Source organism: Balaenoptera ricei, chromosome 9 (genome assembly GCF_028023285.1).
Source record: "Balaenoptera ricei isolate mBalRic1 chromosome 9, mBalRic1.hap2, whole genome shotgun sequence".
Taxonomy (NCBI): Eukaryota; Metazoa; Chordata; class Mammalia; order Artiodactyla; family Balaenopteridae; genus Balaenoptera; species Balaenoptera ricei.
In genome coordinates, this window is record NC_082647.1 from 94,613,766 (window position 1) to 94,631,344 (window position 17,579).

The 17,579-nt window shown below is 37.4% G+C and overlaps 1 protein-coding gene across 1 annotated transcript in view; it reads right to left on the reverse strand.

The window, feature by feature from the left end:
* The window catches only part of RELN (reelin), a 374,678-nt gene that overhangs the window by 298,746 nt on the left and 58,353 nt on the right, over window positions 1-17,579 (reverse strand). Inside the window, exon 2 of the mRNA XM_059934127.1 lies at window positions 7,999-8,069. Coding sequence (XP_059790110.1) covers window positions 7,999-8,069 — 71 coding nt within the window. The remainder of the gene's footprint in view (window positions 1-7,998; window positions 8,070-17,579) is intronic.

Consider the following 17,579-nt stretch of genomic DNA (forward strand, 5'->3'; position numbering starts at 1 on the left):
ACATAAAATAGATAGCTAGTGGGAAGCAGCCACATAGCACAGGGAGATCAGCTCGGTGCTTTGTGACCACCTAGAGGGGTGGGATAGGGAGGGTGGGAGGGAGACGCAAGAGGGAGGAGATATGGGGATATATGTATACGTATAGCTGATTCACTTTGTTATAAAGCAGAAACTAACACACCATTGTAAAGCAATTATACTCCAATAAAGATGTTAAAAAAAAAAGCATTCTTAATGTGCTAAAGAAAAATTTAGGTAGGTTAAACACCTCATTCACTTTATGGACTTGCTTACTGAACTTTTTTTCCCCCTCCATCTCACAGTTTAAGTAAACTTTCACCAATCCTTAACACAAAGGATTAAAGAATTGCTAAGAGTCTGGGTCTGAATGAAATAAATACACTATCCACCACCATGATTCAACGGCCCTCGGAGAACACAGTCACACTTTCTACCTCTCACTGTTCTGAGGGTGATGAACAGCAGAAAAACTGCTAAGCCTGGCACAAGGCAGCCAAGGTTTACAGCTCCAACCTAAGCCTGACCCCTTTCCTCCCGACATAAAACATTTGCTTTTGGTTATATCCACTTCCATCAGTCCAACAACAGAGAATTCCAGCATGGTTTATAAATGGCATGCACCCTTTGGAGGCACTACAGGGCATGATAACTGGTGGTCGTTAAGCCTGCCATCTGGCCTTGCTAAATAATCGATGTGTGTGTTTGAAGAGGTTATGCCAAGCAGCTCACAGGCCAATGAGTATACGCCCACTCCTGCCCGCGCCTCCACCGTGATCTGTGCACACTGCGGCACCAGCAGTGGCCACGCTCGATACACTCACATCAGCTTGACACTTGGCACCTTTGTCTTACAAGGGCTCAGAAGTGTGTGTTCTCTCCTGGGTGTTCAGGGAATTAAGGCAGCAGTGGTGATCTTGCTTATTGAAGTTGTAATTCCTAAGGCTTTTTAATGTTGGATTTTTTAAATTTAAGAATCTACTTGGAAAAATGGAACCCACCTTGGGCTGTGAGTCCAGCCAGAGATTTGGATTCTAATCCTACCACTTGTAAGTGGTGTACAGTTTTGTCAAGTTAACCTTCCTGGCTTCGTTGCTAATCTACACATAAGGAAACTACAGATCTAGGATCAAGAGCATACATTCAAATATTATTCCTCATCCTCAGTCTATACATACCACATTCATTAACATTTTCAGCAGAAACTCTGTTTACATGATTCTGAGGAATATGGATTAGGTCTGCAGCTCTTTCTAGACTGTTTGACAATAATAATTCCTGCAAAAGACTGACTTCTTTTAGTTCCTTTCAGGTTTTCAGTCAATTCTGAAATTGCTTCAATCCTTTGCTTTGATCACCTCTAACAGTAGTTCACAAAACACTACCACAAAAAAAAAAAAAAAAAAAAAATGGTCATGAAGAACCTAGGGGCAAGATGGGAATAAAGATTCAGACCTACTAGAGAATGGACTTGAGGATACGGGGAGGGGGGAAGGGTAAGCTGGGACAAAGTGAGAGAGTGGCATGGACATATATACACCACCAAACGTAAAATAGATAGCTAGTGGGAAGCAGCTGCATAGCACAGGGAGATCAGCTCGGTGCTTTGTGACCACCTAGAGGGGTGGGATGGGGAGGGTGGGAGGGAGGGAGATGCAAGGGGGAAGAGATACGGGAACATATGTAGATGTATAACTGATTCACTTTGTTATAAAGCAGAAACTAACACACCATCGTAAAGCAATTATACTCCAATAAAGATGTTAAAAAAACAAAAGCAAAAACAAAAACAAAAAAAACACCACCACATCTGTCTTTAAAATCACCTAATGACATTTTGGACAATCCCACAGATACCTTCTTGGTCTTTGCTATGTTACTTCTCACTGAGGCCTGCCTGACTTACCTGCCACATTATTTAAAATTGCAATCTGCCTTTCCCCCCTCTACCCAACTGTGTAATTTTACCCTGCCCTATTTTGAGGTCTTTTTTTTTCCCTACAGCACTTGCCACCTTCTAACATGGTATCATATTTACTCATTTATTATATCTCATATTAATTGTCTATCCTCTCCACTAAAATGTTAGCTCCAGTAAAGCAGGGGTTTTTGCTCTGTTCACTACCATGTCCCAAGATCTAGCTTAGCCTGGCTCATGGCAGGCATTCAACAATCCTTTGTTGAGTACTGAATGTTAAATGAATTCATTTCTTTATTCTTTACTGCTGGTGAATGAACCTAAGCATCTTCCACTTTCAAAACAATTGGGAGTATACAACCTGGCACCTGCCTACCCCACACCAGACTGGAGATGAGAAAACTCTGCTTCCTCGTCTGTACTACGACTGTCAGCAGAATTCAGCTGGATATGTGTTTATAATTACTTAGGACCTCAGGATTCAAGGTGAAGACATAAAATCCCCAAACCTAATTTATGTCCCAAGAGCATTCACGGGACTCATTAGTGTTTAGATGGAAATCTGTGAATAGAATAGTTTTCAGATTTCTTAACGCAATGATTCATACATTTTTCAACCTGAGGTCAGTGTAGAGAACACTGCTTTGGTGACAGCCACACTGCCTCATGATGTTCCGCAGCAAAAGTTCAGGGTTAAAGAAGATTTTTTCAGGAAAGACAGATGTTTCAAATGTATAATGTTTAAGGTGATGTTCAGCAAACATTTAGAGAGTGTCTGTTTTATGCCAAGCATTGTTAGATGTTAAGAAAAACAAAAAATTAAGTCATGGTTGCTGGGCTCAAGAAGCTTCAAGTCAGGGTGATGGGGTGGACAGGAATATTTAAACAAATAATTATGACAACATAGACCAATCACGTTAAGGGAGCCAGGCAAGACCTCACACAGGAGAAGACATGGGAGTTGTAATTCAGAATTTTCCTTCAGTTCTTAGAAGTGATTTATTCCACCTGCTTCAGCAGAGTTGCCCCTCCTTCTTCATAAGTATAACCTTATATTTGTTGTGTTTTGGGGAAACATATATTATAACCCAAATAATATAAGCTTATTGTAAAAAAAAAATTAGGAAATACAGATAAGTTCAAAGAAAAAGATTAAATATCCATAATCTCACCACACTGATCTACTTAGTCTTTTTATTTCCTCCTGGCTGACCTTGAATGAAATTTTGCTCCAGCAAGTTGCCTTCCCTTTATCATTTACTGAGCTTGTACTTTGTGCTAGGGATTCTGGAGAGTATGGTCACACAAAGCCTGGATCCAGACCTACTTCCCTATGATTCAAAAGTCCTCATAAAGCCTAAATCCAATAGGAAATGATTGCCTATTAGCATCAATCTCCCCTCAGGCCTCAAGAAAGGAAAAGCAGCTCCTGACATCCAGGAGCTGGTCTGGCACTCACAGCTGGGCCTTGGTGCTCTTCCGGTGAACAGAAACAATTTCACAGAACATCAGCTTCAGACAAAGCCACTCTGCGGTCATGATGGGTCAGGACAGACAAAGGACCACTCTATAATCACATCTGAATGCAAGCACAACCAGAACACTGTCCAACTCACAAAATACCATGCATCCCTCTCTCCTGGCTGATAGAAGTGACTGCTGCTTCTTTATCAATGACAGCCTTCGCCTGGCTCTGCTCTGCCCTCCCTGCGGATAAGATTTACTGAGATCCCCAACCATAGAATACCCACACTTGCTAATAGCATCCAATCCAGAGCAAAGCCCCACCTCCTTAAACCTGAGCCAAAATCACAAAATATAGGCCCAAATATCATAATGATTCCTTTTATAATTTCCACTTACTGACCCACCCCATGGTTCCCAATGATGTGCCTTTTCCTATTCTGGAATGAGCACTAAATCCCATCTGTTCAGCTCTAGGTGTGCTCCTGATGGTCTTTGTCTACAAGGCAGTGAAAGTCTATAAATACTTTGTGAGAGAGAGAGAGAGAGAGAGAGAGAGAGAATGAACCCATCTTTCCCTTGAACCTGCTTTCCACTCGGGCTGCCCTTTCTCTCCTTCCCTTTAATCTTAGATTTTTTCAAAGCCTCAACTTTAAATACTTCTCAACTCACAACAATTTGTCTTCCCTTGACTGTCTGACTCCAAACCCTGGGCAAGAGCTTTCCAACCTGTAAGGCTTTAATATGCTTAGATGCTCATGTAGTCTGGCCTCTCCCGAAACCATCCTCACTTATAAATTGCCAATGACCTGTTAATTGAAAAATCCTAAAGCATTTTTCTTGTTCTCCTCACCATTCTTTTGGAAGCCTCTGTCCCTTTTGAACATCTCTCCCACGTTGAAATGTCTTCCCTAGTACCCCCATTTCTGAAGATTTCCCCTTCTCCCAGAGTTCCCTCTTCCGTCCCTGCAATGGCTAGCATTCCACACTGGGCCCCTTCCTCCCTTCTCCGGGGAACTCCCTGGATGAGTACGTTGCCCCCTCAGCATCTATATCCTGATGTCTCTCCAACCTGCCTCTCTACTCAGCAGGCTGCTGGACAGCCCTGTGGGATGGAAAGCAGCTTCCTCAGGCCAACACGTTGAAATCCAACCACTGTACTCCAACTATTCATTCATTCAATAACATTAATTGGGTGCACACTATGCACTGGACATCGTGGAAGGCTTTAGAGATTCAGTAAGAAACAGCACAGTCCCAACCCTCAAGGAGCTTATAGTGAACAGCAGACAAGGCATGTGCATTAATGTTTTATTACAACACACAATAAATAGTTATCAGATGAACGAATGCATGCTTAAGGAAGAGATTTCTTTGAAAGGCAATGTAATATGAATGTTAATACCATGGGCTACTGGCCAAACTGCCTGGGATCCAGTCCCAGCTTGGTCAATTTCTAGCTGTGTGACCTTAAGTTAGTCTCACTGTGCCTTTGTTTCCTCATCTGTCAAGTGCAGATAATAATAGTTCATTCTTCAGGGGGCTGCAGTAAAGATTAAATGAGTCCATGTTTGTGGAGTGCTTAGGGTGCAGTCTGGCACATAGTAGTGCTGACGGTGTTTCCATTTGCATTATTACTGTGCCTTCAGAGTTATGTCACCATGCACGAGAGTCGCCAAGACCAGATCGAGGAGGACTGTAAGGGAGATCAGAGACTTTTTTTTTCAGGAGGAGGTAAAACCAAAGCAGGGTCTGAAAGCCTGAGCTAGACGAAGCAGACGAGAAGATGAAAAAGGGTCGTCCAGGCAAAGAAGACAGGGAGGGTATAGAGTGCCAAGAACACTGGTGATCAAGTGACATGCATGCCAGGAATTTTAAGGAGAAAAGAAAGGATGACAAGAAATGAGGCAGGGGAGGAAAACTGAGGCCAGATTGTAAAGGATTTTCCTCGTTTAGCAGTAGGGATTCTACTCTGAAGATAAACTATTGCCTCCAATTGAGATATTGAAGGGTTCGAAGCAGGGAAATGATAGAATCCTATTTCCATTTTAGCAGCTCTGTATAGAGCACAGAGAAAGTGGGAGCAGGGAAACTAGGGAAGAGGCTAGTAAGCAATTCCCCAAGGAGGGGATGGGTCCTCATCTAAGGTGGGTCAGTAGCAATGGGAAGGATGAGAGAGATGGAATCTTCTCTCCTATTTTTTTCTTAAACTGTGGCTGACCCTTCAGGACTTGATCCTCAGGATGTCTTTCCTAACCACCCCAGGCGAATCTAGCTACCTCTGTGATCCACTGACCTGCCATTTACAGCCCAGCCTTCAAGAACAGGAAACGGCTGTTTTTACTTTTATATCCATATTTAGCACTGTGCACTAGGACAGGGGCTTGCAGGTGCCGGATACATGTTTGCAGAATAAAATCCTTCACTGAATGTCTTTTAAGGAAGGGGATCAAGATTACATGCCATCTAAGACATTGTTAGTATGTTTTCTGATTCTTTTACTTTTTTAATATGCTTAGATGCAAACTATTATATATAGGATGGATAAACAACAAAGTCCTATTGTATAGCACAGGGAACTGTATTCAATATCCTGGGATAAACCATAATGGAAAAGAATATAAAAAAGAATGTATATATATATGTATAACTGAATCACTTTGCTGTACAGCAGAAATTAACACAACATAGTAAATCAACTATACTTCAATAAAAAAAATAGTTAATATGCTTAGCTAGCAATCATCTTGTAATAATAGCTATCCTCAAGCTCCACAAGCAAAATTTGTTTTGTTTAAATTCCTTAATTTAATTAAAATCAACAAACCTACTAAGTATGTTGTGACTGAAAGGCATTGTCCGGTGGTAGGTATATAGAGACTGTCATTTTACTCTCTTTAATACTTATATTAGATATTCCTCATCCAATGCATAGGATATTATTACATGTTAAATTTATGTTATTTTATTTGAGGAGATAATTAATGTTTTAATTAAAAGTGGAGAGGGCCAAAATAAATATATGTTTTATAGCACCAATTATTTCCCTTATTATTCCTGACAGCAGGAAGCAATCACTCTTGTTAGTATCCTTTCCACCCTATCTTGGATGGATTGATATGATTTCAATTGATTATGTGCTGTTGAAAAAGCTCAATGTTTTCCTCTGGTCCTGGGCTGAATAGAATTTTTAATAACATCCCAGTCTACTGTCATGTAAATCATGGTCATGTGTAACATTACTATTATGTAAGGCATTTTTTTCCCTCACTGGTTGAGAATTTTTTCCTACTGATTTTTCTTGGTTTTTTCTTTTCATTTCAAATGAACCCAATCCCAACAATTCATTTACAACAGAAGAGACTCAAAAATTCAAGGCTTAAAAGAAATCAGCTTTTAGGCAATGATAAATGTCAGTAAAATTAGACGTGTCTTCTCCTGACACTATGCGGTTTTCAGGATATTAACGTTCACTGCTATATGGTGTTCTATATTTTCAGTAACGCGAACATTCTTATAGTCTGGAAAAAGATTTACATTGTGGTAGATTTCTTGAGCCTACACAAAGGGTATCACATTTTTGCATTCTCAAAAGTCACAGAATACAAAGCTGTTCAAATAAACTAAGAACACTGATAATATATGTGAAACTAGAATTAGAATGGGGTTTTCTGATTCAAGAGTTATTAGGTAAACAATCAGAAGTCTGCCAGTAATGGTCATCAAGTGTCTCATTACTTAGATAAAGCCATACTGGTGATATATATGACTATAAATAATAAATGGTACTTTCTTAAGCCTTTCAAAAACCCACATAATTTTCCTAATTTCTGTCTTAAACCCATTAGAGTCTCCTTAGCAGAGAGATAATTAGTAGAAATTTCCTTTACATTCAATAATGTAATTCTTAAGTTAACAAGTTTCCCCCAAAATAGAACTCTGTAAACAAAAATTGATAATATGCCTATGATAATGGTGAAAATGGGATGACATTTTTTCATCGTGTGCATGTGCATACATTCACATATGTGCATCTATGAGACTTTGGCATGGGTGAGAGTCTGGATGTGTATGAGGCAGTCACAAAGCTTAATGTGACTACTTAATGTACACTTAACGTATCTAAAACGATGTTGCATCTGAAATTAATAGTGCACACAGTTGAAACAAGCATATAGATACTACATACACGATCATCTATAACACACTCAAATATTAAAAGCTATAAACAAATATTTTCGACAAAGTTAACAAGAAATTTAAGTGGTAAATTACGCAGATGTGTTTTTGTAAAATTCTAAAATTAGTAAGATTTATATTTCCAGGACAACTAAATATAACTCATTAGAAAAAAAAACTATGAAAAGAATATAAATTTTCTCTTGGTTTATTTCACTCACACTTAGTATCTTCAGAAGTCTACAGATCTTTATCAATAAGTAGTAACTAAATAATTATTAGAGATATTAAGGGGTCAATAATTCCATTTTTAAAGCGCCATGATCAAGTAATAGTCATGAAATGCTTACTCAGTACATAGGACCTACCATGAATAATTTTGACACAACCAATACGAAGAAGTCAAAGATGATTCTTACCTCCTTGTTCACACAATTGCTGGGCTAAAGCATCTTTGAAGATAATCTGGCCTTTGTGTGTTGCTGTAGCCCTGGAAATGAATAGAAAAAGGTTAATACAAATCTTGTAATATGTTTGGTGATAACAATGTATTTTTAAAACTTTTTTAAAACCTCATTTTTAAATGTTATGTGGATATGATTTTTTTTTAAAAAAAGTGCCTCTGAATAGAGATAAAAATGAACAAGAGTCAAGGCTTAAACCAAGTCACCTGGGTTGAGAATTATCTTCTGATTGGTTTTACTTTGTAAAGATACTGTAACATTTGTGGGCTTATTCTGAAAACTGCAGATGTGAGCAAGTCTTGGGTAGAAGAAAAAGTATGGCAAGGATGTTTATTAAAATTTATTCTTCAGGAGACCTTGATATAAAATGTGTTGTGGTGCAATAATGATATTAGCACTGGAAGAAGATGCTCTTAATGCACTTTTTTCTGAAATCAACAGTCACCATAACACCGTAACAGATTTGAGACCGAGAATTACATTTTTAAAGTTTTTTTTTTTTAAGAGGACTATTTGGCGTTTTCATAATTACAAAGTCTGTCATAATAAAATACACCTTTTCCCCACTGGGTCTAATTCACCACTTGAAGGAGATGTGCATCTTTTACCTCCTCTAATCAGAGCTGTGCACATGGACTGGTGAAAAAAATAACATCCTTGGAGCAGATGTGTTATTCAATGGTTATAATAGGAACTGTCTTATTAAAGGAAGAATTATTTATGCTTTATATTTGAAGTGTTTTTCCTTAAAAAAGATTATTTTCCGGCATAAAAGGTATTATTTAAATGAATTTAAAACAGGAAATCATGCCTCTTTAAAATATTTGATTTCAGAAAATAAGCCATACAAAATCTTTTTAATAACTAAAATATATTAACATTAAATCTCAAGTTTAGTTCTAGCCAAAACCAGCCTAGGACAAAAATAATTTGATTCAGCCATCATTTACTGAAGATGGATTATGTACAAGGCACTGGGCTAGGTCACAAAAGGCAACTTTTGGCCTCTGCATTTCCCCTCCATATGTGCACCCCTCAGTCAACATCTTGCCCTTTGTCCAGCCCAACAGGACCTCATGGTTGCCCACATCCCCAGTCTGGTCTCCAGGTGGATGCACGTTCCTCCTCCATGCCGCAGACCTTTCTGATTTCTATCCCCCACTGAATTGTTACAAGTGTCAGTCCCCCAGGACCTGAGTCTCTGGAAGTAGTCTGATAGACTAAGCCATGATGAAGTGTTAATGGGTGATATTCCTCCAAGCTAACATATTTCAGCTGTGAAACTGAAAACATTATACTTTAACACACACACACACACACACACAATGACACAGTAGTGAGAGTTTTGAATGGTGGGAGGGAGATATAATTGAAGAGAAAAATCACTGGGCAGCCTTCAACTCACACTATATGTGAAGTTTATAAGGGTAATCAGCCTTTGTTGTTGCATATTAATCATTCTTGAAATTACAGATAAACAGATGCTACCACTCTCCCTATATATTCATATATGTTTACAGGTTTTCCATTGCTTTTAGCAAGGTGAATATGAGAGGGACTGAATTTAGGGCCAATCTAAGCCATAAACATGACCCACAGACTCATCAATTACAAATTTTATTTCCAGAGAGAACATGGAAACTTGATTTACCTAAATACATTTCATTATTCAAATCTCAATCAAGTCAAGAGCTTCTGAGCTCACATATACTTCTGATAGCAACATGGCAATCATAAATGTATAATTTTAATTTGACATTTACTTTGGAAGGGATATATTTTCTGAAATCACAAACCACCAAGAAAAGTCCTACAACATACAATGTTTAAATAATTGTTCATTTTAGTTGTCTTCAGATTTTAAGTATATACTATTCCTACAGTAATATTTCTTGTTGGTCCACAAACTTATTATCATTGTGCCAATGTATGCTCCCATGAACACAAAAAAGCCAAAGTATCCAAATAAAATTCATGTCACAGAGGTTTTGCTTTTTCCCTGGATATCAGAGATACTGATATATATCAGTCACTGCACAGGACCTTGTGAATAGTCCATACTGCTTCCCCTATTACTCAGTTTCTTCAGATTTAGAATTTCGTTCATGCTCTTACTTCTTCTACTGTGGTTCAATGAGTGAATTTCTGAGAACTAGAGAAAAACTGAAACTGAAGAAACTTTTATCATCTAGTCAAAATTTCTTTAGCAGTGGTACTCATTCTTCAAACAAATATTACAGAACTCCTATATAAGAACAGGGGAGCCCTGTTTGATTCCCTCTCCTCACCCAGCATGCTCCCCACCACCCACTCCCCAAAAGGTCCTGGTGCACTTCTCTGGAACACTTGGGAGTTTGAAGTGGAAGAGTTTGAAAACCATTGAACTAGTCTAACTCTTTACAGTGTATGGATCAGGAAACGGAGGCCCAGGGAACCCCTGCTGAAGGTCACACAGCCTGTTAATGGCAGATGGAACCTGATTCCAGGTCTTGATTCCAAGCCTTGGATTCTTCCCACCACATCAGCAGTTTTCAAAATGCGCTCCATAGTGGTGCCCAGGGGTCTCCATGGGAGTCAGAGGGATGGGCAGCAGGGAATGCTTCAGGCACCATTAATTCAACCAGAGCACCTGGTTCTAATACTTGTTCTAAGTATTTAATGTTGTTTGAAGAAAGGGCTCAGCAGTTCGAAACTGGATTGAGAAGCATACTATGTGCTCAATGTCATTATCTGAAGTCTTCTGCTTGGGAAAAATAAAAGTAGTAATAATCATAATAATATGACTGGTAGAGGTATATATAAGGCATATATATATATATATATATATATATATATATATGTCATGTATATATATAAACCATGCATATATGGTTATTACTATTATAACACCTATTATGAATTGAAATTGACCCCCTGCTAGGCACTGTTGTAAGGGCTCTACATAAATTAACTCAATTAATCTTGACAACAACCCTACTAGGTAGATACTATTATCCTCATTTTCCTGGGACATAGATCTATTGTTTGACTTGCCTAATGTCATGTAACTGGTGCTAGGCCAGGATTCAAACCCAAGCAGTGTGAGCGCAGAGTCCTCGCTTTTAACTGTTAACATTAAATTGTCATTGATCTGGTTCAAAGATGGGATGGTAGCTTGTGATGTCTTTTCAGAGGGAGAGCCTGCTTTCCAGGCCTGATCTTTAAATTCATGCCTCCTTGAGACTGTGCTCTCGACTCCAACTTTTCAGTACATTTCTCTTGATCGCTTCTCCTACACTGTTCTGAGTCCTTGGGCTTCTAGTCAGCTCACTGCAGTTCCCTTTCAACTCTATCACATTTCCTCCATCAGCCCCCAGATCCCTTGTATCGCTCCTTTTCCCCACCAAACATAAGAGCGCTGGATGCTAACCTCATCAACATCAATGTGGAAGCCCTGGAAGGATACACAGGACACACACACACACACACACACACACCTTATCTTTGAGGGAAGAAAGAACAGAAGCCCAGGTGACCACCAAGAACATAAGTACCATTGCTTTTACCCATGAATGTATCTGCTCTAAATGCCCCAGGGTGTGACATGTCAATAATGGCAAGTCTACTTTGAACACATTTAGAGCTATGAAATAATTCATGGTGGTTTACTTACAGATGCACAGTACTTACTTCAAATATTCTACAGAAATATATATTTATACAAATATATATTTAAATATAATATGTAAATATATAGTTAAAATATAGATATATAAACATAAATATATACATTTAAATATAAACATAAAAATATATTTATCTATTCAAAAATTGCTAAAGTCACAGTAACTCAGAGTCAAAAGTCCCTAGAGGTCATGTCCTCCAATTTTTAACCCATAATATATTTTTCTTTTGTTATAATAAGATACAGCTATGGTATATGGTGACAGGCCTTATTTGTTTTCAGAATTATATTATGTAATTTATAGCTCTCTTTTAGGAGGAGGTCTATCAAATTTGTGGTGCTAATAACTATGTTGGTACTACTTGTACTTAATTTTCCATAATTACCAGTAATTTTTCAGAAGAGTTCAGAAGCTATCCTCATTGTTCACTGTCCTGGGGAGTAGACCAAATTTCTTAAATAAGCTTCTAATAAGTACTTATCTTCTTGGGAGATGCATAGGTTTCTAGAGCAAGTTTGCCAACAAGAATCCCTATTAAATAAGTAATTTTAAAAGTTAGGGGGGCTGTTATGATCTATCATTTGAAAAGCTCCATAGATTCTGCCAAATGAAGAAAGTTCATTATGATCACCATATTCAGAGCTTGAAATAGCCTGAATTTAAAAGAACACGCCATATTCTAGTTTTTACTGAACTCCTAGAGCAACTGTCTGCCCAAGCCATTTAACAATAAGTATGTATTGTAATGAGGCACAAAGCTGAAGCTCACAGTCTCTGGAATCAGAAAGACCAGTGCGTAACCACAGTGAGCTGCTGCTAACAAGCTATCTGTCTTCGTACTTCTTTATTCACTTGAGGCTTCAGATTCTCTATATGAGGATAGGGTTAATAATAACAGTTATTATTTAAAGACAATAATATTCACTCTTCTGGTACTTACAGTCTCTCTACCTAAACAGATTTCAAGCTTCTGGAACAGTAGGAATAATTAAAATTATCTCCCACAAGGCACCTGTCATAATGATTTGAACATATAAGGGAATCAAAACTATATTTTTTCAGCTCACAATTTGCTTCTATTGTGCAATATCGCCATCCAAAACAGGACTAAAAAGGGGTTTAAATGTAGTTGCTACAATGCCTACCCAAGTGTACTGTTTCGTTACTTCATCAATCAATTTGCTCACAGATTAACCTAAAGAATCATTTTTAAACCTAGGACGATGTGCTTTACATCTCCAGTGGTGGGTTACTTTCCCACTTTTCTCCCTGATTTACCAGTGAGGTCTGATATGTTACTGTGTCTCGTCCATTGACAATTGTAAGGGCATTCATCTGTCAGCAACGTGACGTTAATCTAGTGTAATATCAGCGTGCCTGTGCCAACTACCCTCCAGGAAATATCAATAAATATGTGGAACATGGGAAAAGAGAGAGGCAGTCCAAGTTTGGTCAATTTGATCTTCAAAGGAATCAATTCACTTACAAAGATTCTTGACCCCTTTTCATCAGCAAATTACTGTACCTTCTAATTAGGTTGAGGATTTAGCTTGACCGTTATTAAAACAAGAAAAAAATACCAAATTATTTAAAACATGTAAAAAGGAGTAATGAATAACTTCAGGGAGAAATTATTTTTATATTAAACTCTCACCTTAAACCATGTCAAGGCCATTGCAAAATGATAAAAAATTGTGGATGTTTTCATAATGCTTTTGCTTTTCAAAGCTTTACTGGGCTCTTTGTTTTTATAATTACATCTTTTATTCCTAAGTCGTAGCATTTTCCTTCTGTCAAATGTATAAATACTTTCTCTCCCTCCAAACACAAATTTCAGCCTTAATGTTTTTATGTGCTTATCCAATAATCACAGTCTCCATATTCTTAAAAGTCACCAAATACATGAATTTATGCTATTTTCTGATCAAGGTATAATTTTCATCAGTAAAACAAAGAACATATAAATAAAATAATTCAAATAGTGCTAGTAACTTAATGGTTAATGACAACCATGATGGTTAATCCCTTTCAAGAGACTCAGCAGAGCTAACTACTCAAATTAAGATGTAGCGTGTTAATCAAAATAAAACCAGCTAGTTCTATTACTTTGGGAGGTAACTTAACCTCTCCTGATTAATTTCCTGATTTGTTTAAAAAAATAGTAACAGATGATCTTCAAAGTTCCTATAAGTTCTAAACCTCTATGATTCCATGATTCAAGATTAAGTGAGCACATATGAGCATGTACACACACACACACACACACACACACACACACACAAACACATGCTAGCTGCAGCCTCTATCGAGAGGAGTGCTTCCCAAAATCATGTGGCACAGGTCACAGGTAATGGTGTGCTACAGCAAGCTTGCATCAGCTCATGAGAGCTTGTTTTTTTAACAGTTATATTTTTATTTTAATGTGCAATTTAATATATGTGTGTGTGTATAAATGGGTTTTGCATGTATATAATATAACTACTGCAGCTATATCCCCTAACTCATGTAAAAATGTAAACTTTATCCTAGTCATTCAAGTCAAAAAAGTGAGTCACAGACTTACCTCCTCATTCATCAGCAAATTCTGTCAATTTTATTTATTTACTCTCCAATGTACCCTTTTTCTCCATCTCCACAGCCATGTTTTAATTCAGGACTTAATAATTTCTCATCTGATAAGCTGCAACACTCTCTTGATTGGAATCTCCCTCCAGATTCACCCCCATGCCAATGCAGCTTTCACACTGTGCCAGTTTTCTTTCTAAAATTGCTAGAAATCCTTCTGCAGCTCTTCAACACTTAAAGGAGTCCGTCAAATTCCTTAGAATGGCCTAAAAGGTTCTTCAGGTTCTGGTCCCTGCCTGTGTATCCAGCCTCACCTCCCACTGCACCCTGCAGTTGAGCCACAGAGTAGTCTTCACGGGTTCCAGAATGCACAATATATTTCATGCCCGCCAAATTTTTTATGTCCTGTCCCCTGTGCGTCGAAGTCTCTTGCCAAAAATCTTTTATTCATCCTCTAAAATTTATCCAGGAATCTCTTTCCCTTACAAAACCTTCTTAGATCTCCCAGGTAGCATTAGACACCTTCTCCAAGGATAGCACAGCCTGTTTCCTTGTTCTGACATAGAAGCTTCCTAATTTAAGGTGATCTGACTTGCAGCCCAGCCCTCTCTTTTCACAGTCATTCTTATCATAAATTGAAACAACATGGTAAGTAGCAAACTCGTATTCATGACTGCCTAACAACCTTAACTAACACAAAATCAACGTTGATGCCTTCCAAATCCACCAAGGCTAAGCCCCTACAATCCACAGTGAAAGGTTAATACTATGGAAAATTAATCAGATTACAAAGGAATTGATTGCCTGAGTATATGATAAGATGCTATGAATCCACATATCTCTGAACCTGGCAAGAATTTTGTCAAAGGCATTGTCTGTCTTTGAAATTTTAACAACATGCTTAATTAAAACATTAAATAAGGATCTTTCAGCGCAACAAAGGATGCTTTTATCTATTCAAGCAGAGAAGTAGTTGGTCTATAGTCAGATTTCTGGGATGGAGTACTAGCACTGATATATAAGAATGAAATATTTTTCCAGAAAATTTAACAGGAAACCATTGAAAAGGAAGATTGTTGTATATAATAGGAGTTTAACTTCCACTAAAAAGTGAGCAAGGCACAACTAAAAAAGATTCCATGAATGATCTTCCTTATCCAACATCTATCATTCAAAGACTTTCAGAAGCATTCTGCATATTGAATCAATAATGGGAATTCTCCAAAGAGTGAATTCCAACTTTAAATGTAGTTTGAAGTTCCTTGGGGGAAAAAAAAAAGAAAGGAAGGAAGAAGGGGGGGAAAGAAAAGAAAGAGAAAGGAAAAGGAAAAGAAAGGAAAAACAAGAAAAGGGAAAAAGAAAAAGGAAAAAAAAGTCTGGGCTTACAAGAAAAAAGCCATTTTCTCTACAACTAACATTAGATTTAGACCATGACAAAAAATTCTCCTAAAGGATATTTACAATATAGATTTTAGATGCTTTGTTTTTATACATAGTATTTTTAAAGGTATGCATTTGTATTTTATTTCTATACACAATTTTGATATTTTTAGTGTGTGAAAAGAGATTTCAGGAATGAAAACCCAACTGATAAACTTAGGAGTTTGAATTGAGATAGTTTGGACATGAGCCCAGGCCTAAAATCCTAACTCCTTTCCTCCTTTTGATAACTTTTCCACCACAATTTTATGTTTCTGATATCTGGGAGCATCTTACTATACACATCAGAAGAAATTCATCAGCTTCCCAGATGTGGGTTGTGATGTGACCACCACTGCCTGCATATGTGGAAATTTGGCAAAACATAGATGGTCTATGTTCATCTGGCAGTTATGTTCATCTATGGTGTTGTATGCACTCAACCAAATGTAATTGAAACCCTGATTTTCACTTAAAGTACTTTCAATAACACTGCTATGTGATACTGCATTGAAATAAAGAATAATCATTTTGGTGAAAAAGCACTGATAGTTGCAGGATATATAACACTAAAGAGAAGCAAACATTTATCACTGGCAGAGTTTTATCCTTTGTTTGCTTTGTAAATCAACAGCAAAGTGGATTTAGGGAGGGAAGATAACCTCTGAGCAGGTAAAACTATGTTTTGTTTTGTCAGTGCGCAAAAGGATTGCTCTCAACAACTATTAAAAGAAGCAGAGATGCCAAACTTCTCAGGATTGATCACAGAATTTTAAAGTAAGGGAAGGCTGATAGGACTGATTCATGTAGCAAGAAGGATTATACCCAGGTGCCAAACATCTTCCAAAGCTCCCAACTCACATGCCACTTTTCTAAAACTGAATGGAGGAGTGCTGTACACCAAAATGAAGGACTTTTTATTGTCTAAATTCTAAATAGCTTGAGTTTTATCAAGAATTGTCCTGGTTCAGAAAACCACAAGTACAACAAGAAAAGATGTACAACTGTTGTTAATAAAAAGATCATGTTCTGTCTGCCTCCACTAAATAATTATTCACAAACCCTTAAGTATTATGAATTTGATGAGGTGCTAAGGTAACAGCCTGATTTAGGTGCTCACATTTCTTAGTCTGGCCCTGTTGACATATGATAGGTGCTCAGCAAATATCTTTTGAGTTAATTTGAATTGTGTCTTCTATAGTAGGCTACGTGTACACTAGGCACAGGAATTTTTGTCTATTTCTTTTTTTTATATTGTGTTCAGTGTTTGACATATAGTAGCCATGCAGTAAATGTTCATGGAATACATGAATGATTAGTTTGCATTATGATTACTATACAATGTTAAACGCTTTAATAAGTAACCATAAATTATTGCATAAGAAACACTTTGAGAAAGATGGTTAGGTGATAATAATAGATCGTCAAGATAAACATTATTATAAGCAAGATTTATCCCAGAAATCAGTTAACAGCAAGAGCAATAAAAGTAAATAAGCTAATGTATTGGTTTTACTATTGCAACATGTTTTCATGATGTAACATCTTCCAGAGTATTCTTAAATCACTTGTAATCCAGAAATGCCTTCTAACTTCAAAACAAAAATGCTTTTCATACCACCTTTTAAAATCCCTAAAACTCATCAAAGAAAAGTGTGTGAGTGGCTTTGCTGCTTTAAACACCTTTTAACTAAGTAAGCCTGTGTCAACTTGCTTCAGAGGCATCCTTAGGCAATGCAAGGACTAAACTGGTAAAATAGTAAACCAATTCTAAGAAAACCTTAGTAAAAATTATGTTATCCACTGGATAGTGAATTAAGGAGTCTGTATATTTGTTGAAACATTCATGCTAAGTATTTAGGTCTCATCTCCGAGGGGACAGATAGG